The 15,130-nt window shown below is 38.4% G+C and overlaps 1 protein-coding gene across 1 annotated transcript; it reads right to left on the bottom strand.

Annotated features, from left to right (window-relative positions):
• Positions 1 to 11,442: 11,442 nt before the first annotated feature.
• On the bottom strand, positions 11,443 to 13,721 carry LOC148940418 (actin depolymerizing venom protein gelsolin 1-like). Its single transcript, XM_089104985.1, has 2 exons — positions 13,539 to 13,721; positions 11,443 to 11,664 (listed from the first exon to the last, which is right to left on the bottom strand). Exons 1-2 carry the CDS (start codon positions 13,719 to 13,721, stop codon positions 11,443 to 11,445), a joined length of 405 nt encoding a protein of 134 aa, XP_088961111.1.
• Positions 13,722 to 15,130: the final 1,409 nt, after the last annotated feature.

Genomic DNA, 15,130 nt, shown 5'->3' with positions numbered 1-15,130 from the left:
AAACAGTTCGTGGTAGAAACGACACGGCTCAAGAGACCAAAAATCTAAAAACGGTATTTCGATGTCAATAGATACACAAAAATAATTGGCTTGTTATGCTGATTCAAAACTTAGAACATTCAGTAAGTATAATGCTACCCATCAAAAGCTACGAACCTAAGAAAATTTGCCTGATTTTTGAAAAACGGGGTAACAACCCCAAATAATCAAGTAATCTTAATGAAAATCTTGACATTAGATTCAACGTATCAGAGAACTCTACTGCAGAGGTTTCAAGCTGCCCTTTGCAAACATGTTAAATTTGTGTATTTTTTGCCGGAAGAAAGATCGCAGATTTGTGTTTATTTGTTTTTTTTATCCCTACATGAAATCATATCAAACCAATGGTCCTGGAATATCGGAAGAGGGCTCATTCAAACTAAAATTAAAAGTTTTAGTGCCTTTTATAACTGACAAAAAATACTGGAGGGCAGATAACTCCCCTCTCACGCCCCTTTTCCCCCTAAGTCATCTGGTAAAAATTTTAAGCCAGCAATTTTGTCAACATAGTTAAGAAGTCAAATAAATATGCCTTCGGAGATGACATGACCCCCCAAAAGCTCTTGGGGAGAGGGCTATAGGTTGTAAAATTGTATATAAATATTTTTAGTTTTGCAACAAATACTATATTATAAATTTTATTTGTTTTTGGGCTGTATACAGACTCTATAGCTTAGTGCATTTGACTGCAGGTCAAGAGATCACCGGTTCAAACTCGGATGTCCCATAATTTTAATAATAATAATAATAATAATTTATTTATGCCCGCTCATACAAAAAAAAGAAGGAAAGCGGAGTAAGGAAAAGGAGAAAAGAAAAACAAAAACACTTCAACACCCAAGAATAAACTCAAACAACAACTTCTTCATTCACACTCGTAGATAAGGTGTAGGGGCAGAAATTCACACAAAATTTCCATGATCCTTTTTTCGGCGCTTTTTTCGGAGGAAGACATAATGTCAGTCGGGCCAACCATATTTTGGAAACTCCGGATGAATGTGTTTCGTTTACGGAGTGGATACCTAAGTAAAATCTTTAGATACTTGAAATAGATTGAGTGGAGTTTTAGTCTATCACTTTGGGTGAATCAATCCAACAAAGGCGATACATAGAGCAGGTGAGGGAGAGCAACTGCTGCATAAAGCTTTGCAAGAATCTTCGTGTTCAGGCTAAACTTCAAAGAGACAAGTTTGCCGTAACTTGATCGAATACTTTTGGATATTTTATCTATTATCAATAAACGTGAACTTCTCATATCTTGACCATACGTTATTCCCAGATACTTCATAGAGTTTCCCGGAAAATTTTTCGTTCGTCCCACCTTTACATATGTATTTTCACTGTATAGTTGCTTTCTTGCCGAAGAAGTAAATTCCAGAAACTCAGTCTTAAGTGCGTTAACTCGTAAACCAATACTTTCATATCCAGTAATCAGGCGGTCAATGTTCTCTAGCAGAGAAACAAGATTGCAACTTAGCATTAGCAGGTCATCCGCGTACGAAAGCAGGCTAAGGTCGCAAAGATCGATGCTAAACCCTCTGGCAGTATTTTTTGTTATTCCAGATGTCAGGGTGTTAAACAGGATAGGGCTTTAAACAGATCCTTGTCGAAGACCTCGGAAGAGTCTGATCGTTCTACTCGGAAGACCCCCGGCCAGTTTAACTCTCATAAAACTCCTCGAATACCAATACGACAGAAGTGCTACAACATGTGCACTAACCCCACATTCAAGTAACTTTAAAAGTACCTGGGACTGCACAACTGAGTCAAAGGCAGCCGAAATATCTACACTGCACATGAAGAGGGAAGACCCCAGTCTATGGGCCTTATCGATGGCTTTCTTTAACAATCCATGCACAAACGCGCAGCTCAGATTTCGGCGGAACCCGAACTGTCGGTATTATAGTCTACACTTTCCCGAAACTTCTGGAAGTAGAAGTAGCTCCAGGACTTTACTTAGAACACTAGACACGGTAATTGGTCTGTATCCTGTGCACAGGTCTGGTTTTTTTTCCTTTTTTGAGGATATTTGACAGTACTCCGGCGCAAAATGAATCGGGAACCATCCCAGTATCGAAACACATCTGGAGCAGGAGAGTGACGTGTTCAAACAATAGGTCTTTACCGTGCCGTAGGTTATCCGGACATATCCCGCCAAGACCAGATGCTTTTCCGCGTTTTAACTTACTCACTATTTTCACTACAGCCGATTTCGATATGACAAAGATATTTCGCACTTTTAATAGGGTTTTGAGTTATTCATCTAAACATTTTTCACAATCCTGCTCCAGGCTGGGGTCTTTTGAACCGAACGCTGCAGAGTAATGCTTCACCTATTCATCCTCTGGAATATCAGAGGAGCACGTTTTAGCACTAGTTTGAGATCTTTTGAAGAGCTTCCACATTACATTCGGATCTTTTGCCGCCTGTTCAGAAACTTCATCAGCTTCTCTCATAACTAACCATCAGTATGGTTTTCGTCCCTCTTTCTCTACCTCGTATGCACTTTCAGATGCAACAGAGTTTGTGCATGTTAATCTGGACAAGGGCTTGTGTGTTTTGGGTCTATTTCTTGACTTTTCAAAGGCCTTTGATATGGTTGACCACTCTGTTCTTTTATCTAAACTATATTCATTTGGAGTACATGGAGTCCCACTAGAATGGTTAAGGTCTTATCTGTCGGGAAGGTGTCAGTATGTTTCAGTTAATGGTAATTCTTCCACTACTTTGCCTATATTGAAGGGTGTCCCACAGGGCTCTGTGCTTGGACCACTTTTGTTTTTAATTTACATTAATGATCTCGTTGATGGTCTTCATCCCCTTGTGCACCCTATTCTTTTTGCTGTTGACAGTAACTTTTTCATTGCTGCAGTGGACTTGCCATCTGCCACTTCCCTAGCTCAAGGTCTTCTTGATAAAGTAAAAGATTGGTGCTGGTCAAATGGTATGACTCTCAACAGCCAAAAAAGTGCCATTTTACACTTCAGGACCCTTTATCGTATGAGAGACGTAAGGGAGCCAATCATCCTGACTTATGGGAATGATGTTATACCGCAAGCTGCTATGGTGAAATTTCTAAGTGTGTATCTTGACTGTGTCCTCTCTTTTAAACCTCATATAAGTCACACCCGTTGCCTCATCTTCCGCCAGTCTTCAATGTTGCACCGGGTTAATTCATTTCTTCCCCCATATGTTTTGCTTTCTCTTTGTTATGCTTTTAATTTTCACTACCTTTCTTATTGCTGCTTTGTCTGGGGCAATGCTAATAAATCTATTCTCTGCTCATTTTAAAGAGCCCAAAATAAGGCAGTGAAGGCTTCTTTTCATCTCCCTTGGTCTCATCCTTCCTCTGATCTTTATAATGATACTCGAATAGCTCCACTGGATCGTATTGTGGGTAAAAGTAATCTTTTTTTTAGCGCATTCTGCTTTTCTAGGTACACTTCCACCGCCTCTGCAGAAATTTTTTTCACGGATAGGCTCAGGTAGGTACTCTAATTTTATACGTAGTTCTTCTCGTAGACTTATTTTGCCAAAACGTTCATTTACAGCAGCCCAGAGGTCTGCTGTTTATAAATCAATTCAGTTATGGAATTCAATTCCACCAGATGTCCCGTTATTTCTGTCTGCAAAGGCAGTTATTCGTCGTGTCTTTCCAGTTTAGTAATTTCTCTCTCCTTCGTTTATTTTCCCTGTTTTCTCTTTTCCTAGTGTTTCTCCTTATTGTGTTTTTCCCTTATATATATATTTTTTATTTTTTTTTTTAATATATGGTAGTGTTTATTCTCTTTAATCTTTATTTCATATATATTGTTTAATTTAGATTAATATTTATGGTTGTTTTAGTGCTTTATTATGTTGTAAGGCCAACAACAAGCCAAGCTTCTTGGGCCAAATAATTTTTCTTGACGTTTGTAATAGAGTTTAGTATTAATAAAATGATTGATGATTGATTCTTCACTTTTTGATTTTTCAGTTAGATGAAGATAATTCTTTTTCGTGCTCCGAAACAACTGGAATATCAGCCCTGATCGGGGCTTGTCGGACTCTTTCCAAATATTGGACCACAATTTTGCTCGTTTTCCCGCTTGTTTTACCAAAGGACACTTGTTCCACCCTGGTTTCTGAGAACCAGGACGGACCTTCTGGCTAAGGACGGCTAACTTATCTGCTGTTTTCAGGGCTTGGCAAATTTCCTCACAGTAAAAGTTTAATATGACCGGGTCTCGTACACCGTGCAGTAACAGCTGATACGGTGCTTTAATTTTACTCAAGATTGTGTCACAGGTGTATTGATAAAGCACGGTATCTATCTTTTTCCACTCAGCTTTTGTAAAGTGTGTATTAGCTGCTCTGGTGGTTGCCGACTTAAATGGGATATAGAAGGATAGACCCAAATGATCACTGCAGGTATGGTCGGAATCAACACTGACCCTTTCCATTAGTGGGAAGTTTGTTACCACATGGTCAATGTTACTCGTAGATCCACTATTGTGTATATAGGTAAACTGCTGATCTTTGTCACAAACAGATACCCAGTATGGTAATGCTGCTAGAAGAATGTCTGTTAGTTTACCAGGTACAGATGGGTTGCACTCGAAATCTCCACAGATTAGAAAACGTCTGTTGCCGATTCCGCAGAGGAGTCTGATTAAACGACTACACGCTTCGGCATAGCGTTTCTCAGAACGATCTTTATTCAGGTTTGTTAGAAGATATACATTGATGAGGAAAAAGTTAGACGACCCAACAAATTCCACAGAAGTGTAATAGTCGCAGGACTTATACAGCCTACACGGGATCTGGTCGTCCACTAAAACAGCGGTGCCGCCGCTAGGTCTTCCTCGCGTAAATAGTCGTTTAACTTCATGCATGAAAACGGATTTGCGCGGGAAGGACTGGAACAGAGCAAAATTGTCCTTGGTAAGCAGATGTTCCTGCAAACAAATTACATTATAATTGGAGGAGATTCCACTTAGATAGTCTATTTTCCCAGCGTTATGACCGTAGATGTTTTGGCAAAAGACCTTTAGCTTGTTCATTTTCGAGTCTGAGGCACTTTGTTCATAGCTTTTCTTACAGCTGGGCAGAACAGGCTGTAGTTTGGGTGCTCGTTCGTGTCGTTGGGGCAGAGGGCACACTTAACACTATTCGATTGACACGGGGCTTCTCTTGTCGATTCATGGGGGCCTGCCCAGCGGGGGCAGCAAGGTTGGTTGCTGCATTCTCGAGCCAAGTGTTCGAACGACTTTCACTTGAAGCACCTTTTTGGATTTCTTTAAACGCCGTTACTTTGAGATGGGTGTACTCAACATAGATACCTTGCCATATAGCCCTGTCACGTGATGATGCATCAGCAAATGCAAGTCGAACTGTCCGTGAAGTCCCATATCTTTTAGCGTCTGTGACGTTGGGGTTACCGGCAATTATCTCTTCTGGGGTAGTACCCGGTGGAACGAATTTTGCAACAGCCATGAACTTTTCTTTCTGGTATTTCACTTTAATATCAGATATCTTGGATAACGAATCACTTAGGGCTTGAGCAGCAGAGTCCGTTTTGATATAAGCCACTAAGTCAGACTTCGTCTGCTGAATCTTCTGCACATGCTCAGGGGTTATAAACTCCTCGATAAACCGTTTCTGATTTGAACACGACTCAGTCTTTTCAGGGGCTAGACCACTAATGAACACCCGATTGAGTGGTTTTTCAGGTGGGGCAGAGCAGCTTTGCATTGATCAATCATTGTTTCTAGCTTTTCGACACACTCGTTTACGTGGACCGTCATGGATGTGATCACATCCTGTTTGATACGGGGTATTTCGAAATTTTCCAAATCGTGAACCTGACATTAAACTCACTATTTTTCCGTAGAGTTTTCACCGTGTCATACATGTCGCTGAACAGCACATCACGGCCAATTTGGGACCTACTATCTTTCAACAGATTTTCATCGTATGCATCCACAATATTATTCAACTCGTCATGCGCTTCACGAATTTGTTCACGAGTATAGAACTCGACTCCAGTGCTGATTACTGAATCTTTCGTAATATCCTGATGCCTTAGGCATTTTTCAACAAAGTTCAGTACCGGCGAATATATATACCGATAATTTGCAATCGCCACGACAAATCACGCAAGCATATCCGAAATCACAGTCCAAGGTCAGGCAGGTCGTTACTTACGAGAGAAGTAAGGGAAGCGTTGAAGGCTGTCTACCTTGTCCCCGCAATTTAAGGGGAGAGCCCAGCGGGTACCACGGCTCTTGCAGACAACTCTCTCACCCCTTATTGGGGTGTAAGCTCTGGTGTCACCACTTATTGATGCAAAAATGGCGCAAAAAGGTTGCTATGCCACTTACTCGAAGGGGAGAACTTGTATTCTTGTATTACTTGTATTCTTGTATTACTTGTATTCTTCCAAAAGGTCACAATAGTACCACAAAAATATATATATCCCTGATTGGGGTCAAAACGCAGACTAAAAAATAATAATAATCTTTACAGCACTGTCCGTAGGGGTGGACCGTCACTTGGTCCAGCCAATCAGCTACATCCTCATTCAAACCCTATTATACCTCTTAGATTTATCTTTCAATGACTCCCAAAACCAGGAAGTACGAAAATAGAACTTAGTTCACAGCTTATTTATTGCAAAACCACTATCGCTTAGTAACGGAATTTAACCTTTCTTTTGAAATTATACTATAAGCAAATTTAATTAAGAAAACGAAAACAGGTCATTTATCTGAAAGGAAAAGAAACAGGGGTTGGAACCCCAACACCTCCCCCCGTAAGATAAATGACCGCCCACGCGCTACCTTTGGTCCACCTTTACAAACATAAACACATAACTTCAACTTTACAAAATCTATTTGCCTTCTCTCTTCCACCAGTGTCTGTGTTACTACTTCCACCGCTTGGCTCTGGATCGGTCGTCCTCGACGCGTCTCTACTGTAGGACAACCATGGTCTACATCGTATAGTATCCGCTTTAAATTTTGAAAGTTGAAATCTTCAAGATTCGTAGATAATGATTGTGCGTAGCACAATCAAAACAAAAAAAATTTCTCGCTCTCACGAATTTACATTTGAGAGGAGCAGAGAATCTGTTTCTGGCACATGTGATGATGCCACCCATCGTGAAAGATTTGGTTCCGCTAGCCTCTTAATTTCCATCTTTGGAAACAACCCGATATCTCAATAAAAAAGTAAATTGCCCCTTGGCATAATTTCAAATAATGTAAGGCCGAAAATGCTATGGCCTGTGAAAACGATAAGGGTACTGTGAATGAAGTAAAACTTTGAGCAAACCATGAATCGCCTTTTTTTTCTGGGTTCCCTCCCCTGGGATAATTAAATGAAGAATATGCATTGATGCTAATTGAAAATGAAACTTCGATACTGAATATGGTTTTCCGGAGAAAATTGTCGATTCCCATAAAGAATAATAGCTATGAATAGGATTAGTGGACAAAGGTTTGGCTGAAGTATGAAGTGCCTGGGAGAGAGTATCCCCCAAGGACTCCAGATCAGAAAGGCAAAATCTCGGTGAAGGGATCACAACTTGTCCGCCAGTTGTGCATTGAGGAAAAGGGATGTCTTTCGCGATTTCCCGCAGGGGATCTTCCCCAAGGGATTCCTCCCCCTCATAAAGGATCAAACCCTCTCTTGAGTTGATCAGACCAATATCGGATTCCTTCCCAAATTTTTCCAATCTGACTCGACATTCAATATCTCCCAACTTCTCCCCAACCCGTTGTAGGTCATTCATATTTATCTCGTAACCATTTTGTTTTATTCCCCATGGGTCTTTGACCTCTTTTTCCCCCTTATTATTTATGTTTTCAAGGCACAGCCCATCCAACATTGTATTTTTCCCCCTATTATTTATGTTTTCAAGGCACAGCCCATCCAACATTTTTTATTTTTCGCAACTGCAGGCTGAATCTCCAAATGTCTCTTTTTTACACTCCTCTTTTCATCTCTACTTTTCTCAATTTTGTTATTCTCCCAAAATACTAGATCATCGTTAAATCTGATTTGAACTCCAGTTTCCACCATCTTTGACTGCATAACTTCATTGTAGGTCCGTTTCATATTTCTTTTCTCTTTTAGTGTTCTTTATTCTTACCGCCGAAACAAATAGTTCGATATCAAATGGGAATTGAACTCCGACATTTGGTTTTTCATATTTTATTAAATTTTCTTGAAATTTCCGAGGAAAAGCGCGTACAATAAATTTCGTCTCCTTATTCTCTGGTACAATCAGCGCTTCATTTTGGCCTGTACTTGTTACTGTTTCATATTCATTAAAAGTGTTCTCAAGTTTTCTATTTTCTGCAAAGATATCTCCAAAGTCTCCTCCTAGTAAATCATCCACTGCTAGCATAGCTACTAAGCCTACTTTTATCGTTTTTCTCTGGACCGTACCGTCCTTCTTTGCAATTTCTATTCTTACCCAAACAGACGGGCATTGGTGCTTATCTCCATAATAACACTGTTGCAATATTATTTTTATGGTCTATTTCCGTCTTTTTAATTAGGTCCTTTGGCACAAAAATTTGCTCACTCCCAGAGTAAATTACCATTTTGGTCAATTTTCCGTTTAATTTTCCTTCTCTTGTATGTGATTTCATAAACTAGTTAATGTTTGCTTGAATATGTACTGTAGCTCAATTCGTTCTTTTATTGGTTACTTTCTTATCTTTTTTATGGCAATTTTTAGAAAAAGGCTCCGAGAAATCAATTTTTACCAGATTATCATCATTTTAAGTATCAAGCATTTCTTTTTTCCGATAGGGCGGCGCAGCTTCCCAATTTGTTTTATGGGCTGGTCCACCTTTCCCCACAGGCAACAAAGTATCATGTTTTCCCGTAAAAGTGTTTAATGTCTGGTAATTTTCTTTTTCTCGCGATTGATTCTTAGACAAATTATTATGGATATCTGACAGCCTAGAAGTTAGTTGTGATAAAATCTCACTTTCTGGAATTCCCCAGCGGGCTTCTATTTGACCTATTATGGTTCTTTTAAACTCTTGGTGATGTCTTTTTTCTTTCTCTATTTTATCATTCTCCTTTCTTCGTTCTCTGGCTATTCTATCAGCCTCTTCCTTTCGTTCTCTGGCTATTCTATCAGCCTCTTCCTTTCGTTCTCTATCTATCCTAATATTCTCTCTGCTCTCTAGCTATCCTCTCTTTCTCTCTTTCTTGTCTATATCTCTCTCTTTGTTCCCTTTCTTTTCTATCTCTTTCGTCTTCTCGTTCTCTGGCTATTCTCACTTCCTTCATGAAATTTAACATTTGTAGTGTCATATCTATTTGAGTGCTTTTTCGCGAGCTTCTGCTGGATCTCGATTTAACACTGCTGCTTCTACTCGGACTACTTTGATTTCGTCTGTCATTATTTCTTCTTAATTCATTTTCTGAATCTGTTCGTTCTATATGCGTATTGTCTCTTTCTTTATAGACTACTCTAGCCTTTCCGTCCTCTTTTCTATTCTTTCTAATTTCATCTTTCTCAGCCTGCATTTTTTTCTTATATTCTCGGAACTCTCTCTCTAAGGCCTCCATATTAGCCTTTCTTTCTATTTTCCTACTTTTTCTATGGGTTTCACTCGCCTTTTTCGGTCTTGAGTTAATCTCATCTCTATCCGACATAATTTCAAAATTCCGATAACTTCAAATTACCTCTTCAGTCTAAATGAAAATTCTTGTATCCATTTAACTTCTGGTCTCTCGCGAAAAATTATTTTGACACGCAATAATTTTAGCCTTATATTTTTGAATACTAATTAGTTTCGCGGTATATTGATTCGTAAATTTTTCAATTATAATCTCACAAGGCACAGCCCATAATAGATCTTCATAATTCTATTAATTGATTCCGTATTTCTTTCTTTTCTCTATATGTAACCACAAGAGGCTACTATCACTATGTAGGCTAACTCGACCTACTCTTTGAAAACGCAGAATTCTTTTGTTATCAACGCTGTTAATAATTCCTGTTCTTGCTGCCACCACTTATTGGGGTGTAAGCACGGGTGTCATCACTTATTGATGCAAAAATGGCGCAAAAAGGTTGCTATGCGACTTACTCGAAGGGGAGAACCCCTTGTCGGCCCGAATGTTAGTGGGATTCCCGCTCTTACCCCAACGGTTATGAGAGTTGCCATCAATGTTCGTGGTGTTTGGTTACCAGTGTTATACCGGTAGGCCACAACGCCACTGGCATGGTAATATACGGGTGTCACCACTTATTGGAGGGGAAAGCCCCGGCCCCAAATTACAATGCTATGCCCGTGTCTACCACACCGGTTCTGCAAATATCGGGTTTGGTACTACCCGATTTGCAGTATACCCTGTCCCCGGGTATGATAACGCGGTCGAGTGGTCAAATGTCCACTTTCTAAAGCCAAATGTACCCGCCTTGGGTTACAGCTAGAAAATCTCTTAACCCTCTCCTTGGAGGTAACAAACCTCTCTGTCAATATAATAATGACGGTACCTCGTAGCTTTATTCCTACCCTGCCTGGGTTACGGAAACTAGTACACAGTTTGTAGAAAATACCTTACTTGTATTCTTCCAAAAGGTCACAATAGTACCAAAAAAATATATATATATATATCCCCGAATGGGGTCAAAACACAGACTAAAAAATAATAATAATCTTTACAGGACTGTCCGTAGGGGTGGACCGTCACTTGGCCTAGCCAATCAACTACATCCCCATTCAAACCCAATTATACCTCTTATATATTATCTTTCAATGACTCCAAAAACCAGGAAGTACGAAAATAGAACTTGGTTCACAGCTTATTTATTGCAAAACCACTATCGCTTAGTAACGGAATTTAACCTGTCTTTTGAAATTATACTATAAGCAAATGTAGTTAAGAAAACGAAAACAGGTCATTTATCTGAAAGGAAAAGAAAACGGGGTTGGAACCCCAACACCCCTCTTCTGCTTACTTCTCTCCTGTCACCTTTTCAGTTCCGGAAACTAATTTTGAATTTTGGTATATTTTCAATCCGTAAAGAAGGTGGCAACACTGCTCTGTAAAAGTCGGGCGCACTTTCCACCTCTAATATAATTAAATCTTACTGTCTGAGTCTCTGTACTAATTAGGTCCCAAGAGAATTTAAGTTCAGGCAGTAAAAATGACAATAACAAGTAAATAAAATAAGCCGATTATAAATGTCTATAGGGTTGTATATAGGTTGAAATCTTACTTTATTAAAAGGTTAATATCCTAAGACAAGGTGTTTACACAACGAACTCTCGATCAAGGCATTTTTTTTTTAAGCAAAAACTTTATTTATTAATTCATTTTCTTTGACTTACTGTACAAAAAAGATAACTACAAAACGATTCAAACGCTTGTTTTCAATTCATACGTTAGTTAAACCCTGACGGGACACCGCCTTTGATGATCCTCATAGATTTTCCGAAATATCCCATAAACTCGGTAAGAAGGGAAAGAATTCCCTTCTTCTTCCTTGATCAGCCTAGGTGATTTGTCCAGTAAATTTTTAAGTTCTGTAGCTTTGAAGGCTGCAACACCTTGCTCATCAGTTGATGATTTGGCACCCAGCCAAAAATGGATTATTAAAAGGTTAATATCCTAAGACAAGGTGTTTACACAACGAACTCTCGATCAAGACTTTTTTTTAAAGCTAAAACTTTATTTATTAATTCATTTTCTTTGGCTTACTGTACAAAAAAGATTCAACGCTTCAAACGATTCAAACGCTTGTTTTCAATTCATACGTTAGTTGAACCCTGACGGGACACCGCCTTTGATGATCCTCATAGATTTTCCGAAATATCCCATAAACTCGGTAAGAAGGGAAAGAATTCCCTTCTTCTTCCTTGATCAGCCTAGGTGATTTGTCCCGTAAATTTTTAAGTTCTGTAGCCTTGAAGGCTGCAACACCTTGCTCATCAGTTGATGATTTGGCACCCAGCGAAAAATGGATTACTTTGTCAACATGTCAATCTATGTCTCTAACATCTATATTTGCTCCAGCTTCTTGGCCCTCTTCCGAGGCCGAATAGATGATATATGAGTCGCCATCATAAAATTTCCCATAATCTTGTTTTGAAACTTCAATCGAAAAACTAAAAAGCTAACTTGTATCCAACCAATTTAGCCTTGCGTTCAAGACTTTGCGTGTAAAAGTCGGGCGCACTTTCCACCTCTAATATACTTAAATCTCACTGTCTGAGTCTCTGTACTAATTAGGTCCCAAGAGAATTTAAGTTCAGGCAGTAAAAATGACAATAGCAAGTAAATTAAATAAGCAGATTATAAATGTCTATAGGGAATTGCACAGGCTGAAATCTTACTTTATTAAAAGGTTAATATCCTAAGACAAGGTGTTTACACAACGAGCTCTCGATCAAGGCTTTTTTTTAAGTAAAAACTTTATTTATTAATTCATTTTCTTTGACTTACTGTACAAAAAAGATAACTACAAAACGATTCAAACGCTTGTTTTCAATTCATACGTTATTTGATCCCTGACGGGACACCGCCTTTGATGATCCTCATAGATTTTCCGAAATATCCCTTAAACCCGGTAAGAAGGGAAAGAATTCCCTTCTTCTTCCTTGATCAGCCTAGGTGATTTGTCCCGTAAATTTTTAAGTTCTGTAGCCTTGAAGGCTGCAACACCTTGCTCATCAGTTGATGATTTGGCACCCAGCCAAAAATGGATTACTTTGTCAACATGTCAATCTATGTCTCTAACATCTATATTTGCTCCAGCTTCTTGGCCCTCTTCCGAGGCCGAATAGATGATATATGAGTCGCCATCATAAAATTTCCCATAATCTTGTTTTGAAACTTCAATCGAAAAACTAAACAGCTGACTTGTGTCCAATTAATTTAGTCTTGCGTTCAAGAATTTTGCGTTTAAAAGTCGGGTGCACTTTCCACCTCTAATATAATTAAATCTTACTGTCTGAGTCTCTGTACTAATTAGGTCCCAAGAGAATTTAAGTTCAGGCAGCAAAAATAACAATAGCAAGTAAATAAAATAAGCCGATTATAAATGTCTATAGGGAATTGCACAGTTTGAAATCTTACTTTATTAAAAGGTTAATATCCTAAGACAAGGTGTTTACACAACGAGTTCTCGATCAAGGCTTTTTTTTTTTAAGCAAAAACTTTATTTATTAATTCATTTTCTTTGGCTTACTGTACAAAAAAGATAACTACAAAACGATTCAAACGCTTGTTTTCAATTCATACGTTAGTTGAACCCTGACGGGACACCGCCTTTGATGATCCTCATAGATTTTCCGAAACATCCCATAAACTCGGTAAGAAGGGAAAGAATTCCCTTCTTCTTCCTTGATCAGCCTAGGTGATTTGTCCAGTAAATTTTTAAGTTCTGTAGCCTTGAAGGCTGCAACACCTTGCTCATCAGTTGATGATTTGGCACCCAGCCAAAAATGGATTACTTTGTCAACATGTCAATCTATGTCTCTAACATCTATATTTGCTCCAGCTTCTTGGCCCTCTTCCGAGGCCGAATAGATGATATATGAGTCGCCATCATAAAATTTCCCATAATCTTGTTTTGAAACTGGTACAACAACCATTCTCTCAATGCGCCACACATGGAAGCATGTTTGCTTCCCGTTGATTTCTGACAATGCCGGGTCAACTGCCATTTTTGAAGGATAACACCTCCAACTTCTCAAACACAACTGCAAGTAAAAAATTTTAGAAAGTAAAAACTGAAGAGCTATGATATTGAATTTTTATAAAAATAATATTAATTTTTATCAAACAGTTACTTTGTTTTGAAACGTAGAGGGGCGAAAGCCGAACATGCTCTTTTTTAAATCATCCATATCAATCTTACAGCAGCACCCTCGCAACACAAGTTTAATTTATTATTTGTATCATTTGTATTAATTGTATCATCAGTAGCACAGGTATATCAAGAATAGCGTAATGAAATAAAGAAAGATAGTCAGGTAAAACATAAAACATTTTTATGCCTAAACGTGCTATAAATTAAAAGGATTTTTTCTGCTACCCAGAAAAAATGAAGTTTTTCAAGATAAAAACAAGGTTGTGAGATGGTTAAGACGTTAAAAGTCACACAATTGAAATTTTTAAGCTTAATTTTCATTTTTTGAATGCTTGAAATATATACTTTGACATTATCCTGCTTGTCACTGTCTGAATTAAAGTAAATACATTGTTTAACTTAAAAATTAATAGAAACTACACGCCTAAAAAGCTCTATTTCGAATAGAATTTTCTTTTTTTCAGGTATGTGTCAAGACGCAGTAAGTCCTTGTTCGAATTAAAGAATGAAAACAACAATTTTTTCGACAGAAAGTTAGGAGCAACATTAAAATTCAAAACGAACAGAAATTATTCCGTATGTGAAAGGTTCCCCCCCCCCCCTCCACCCATCCGCAACACTTTGCAATCTTCATGGTAAATATTTTAGCATTTTGAAAAAAGCTTCCTGTTCTAATTAAACTACCATTGTGTTTCAGGAGTTTAAAAAAAAAGTATAGGAAAAACAGTCAAACTTGAACGTAAAGAGCAAGGTATTGAGGAGGAGGAGGGCAACCCCTTCATATACGAAATCATTTATGTTCATTTTGAATCTTACTGTTGCTACTTACTTTCAATAGAAACAACATGCTTTTCTCATTTAATCTCAGAGTAAAAGACAGGTTTAATCTGGAAGAACTTGTTAGTTGTTAGAGAGAATATTAAAGGTGAACGAAGAACTGGCTTATTTGAGCGCAAATTCAGCACGCTAATTGGGATGTCTAAGCATTTAGAAGATTGTAACTGAAATGTTAATAGGCAAATAAATATCATATTGAGAAGTAAATTAGGTCAGGCAGTTGATTTGAAAATTCAAAAAAAGACTGTTTCAGATAAAAGGAATTTCAAGTCTCTCTTATGGGTCAGAAGCTTGAGGTTTTGCCAAAATGACTAAGTGCGATACAGTTCAGCTAGTACATTTTAAGAAAATTTTGAGCCTAAGTAATTCATTTAGCTCCGGGTTAATGCAGGTGGACTTTGTGTAGCAGTTTTTTTCCAGGAGTGT

The sequence above is a fragment of the Artemia sp. Qi Xiang Cuo genome, chromosome 19, assembly GCF_049724085.1.
Source record: "Artemia sp. Qi Xiang Cuo chromosome 19, ASM4972408v1, whole genome shotgun sequence".
Classification (NCBI taxonomy): Eukaryota; Metazoa; Arthropoda; class Branchiopoda; order Anostraca; family Artemiidae; genus Artemia; species Artemia sp. Qi Xiang Cuo.
This window is presented reverse-complemented; position numbering and strand designations above follow the sequence as displayed.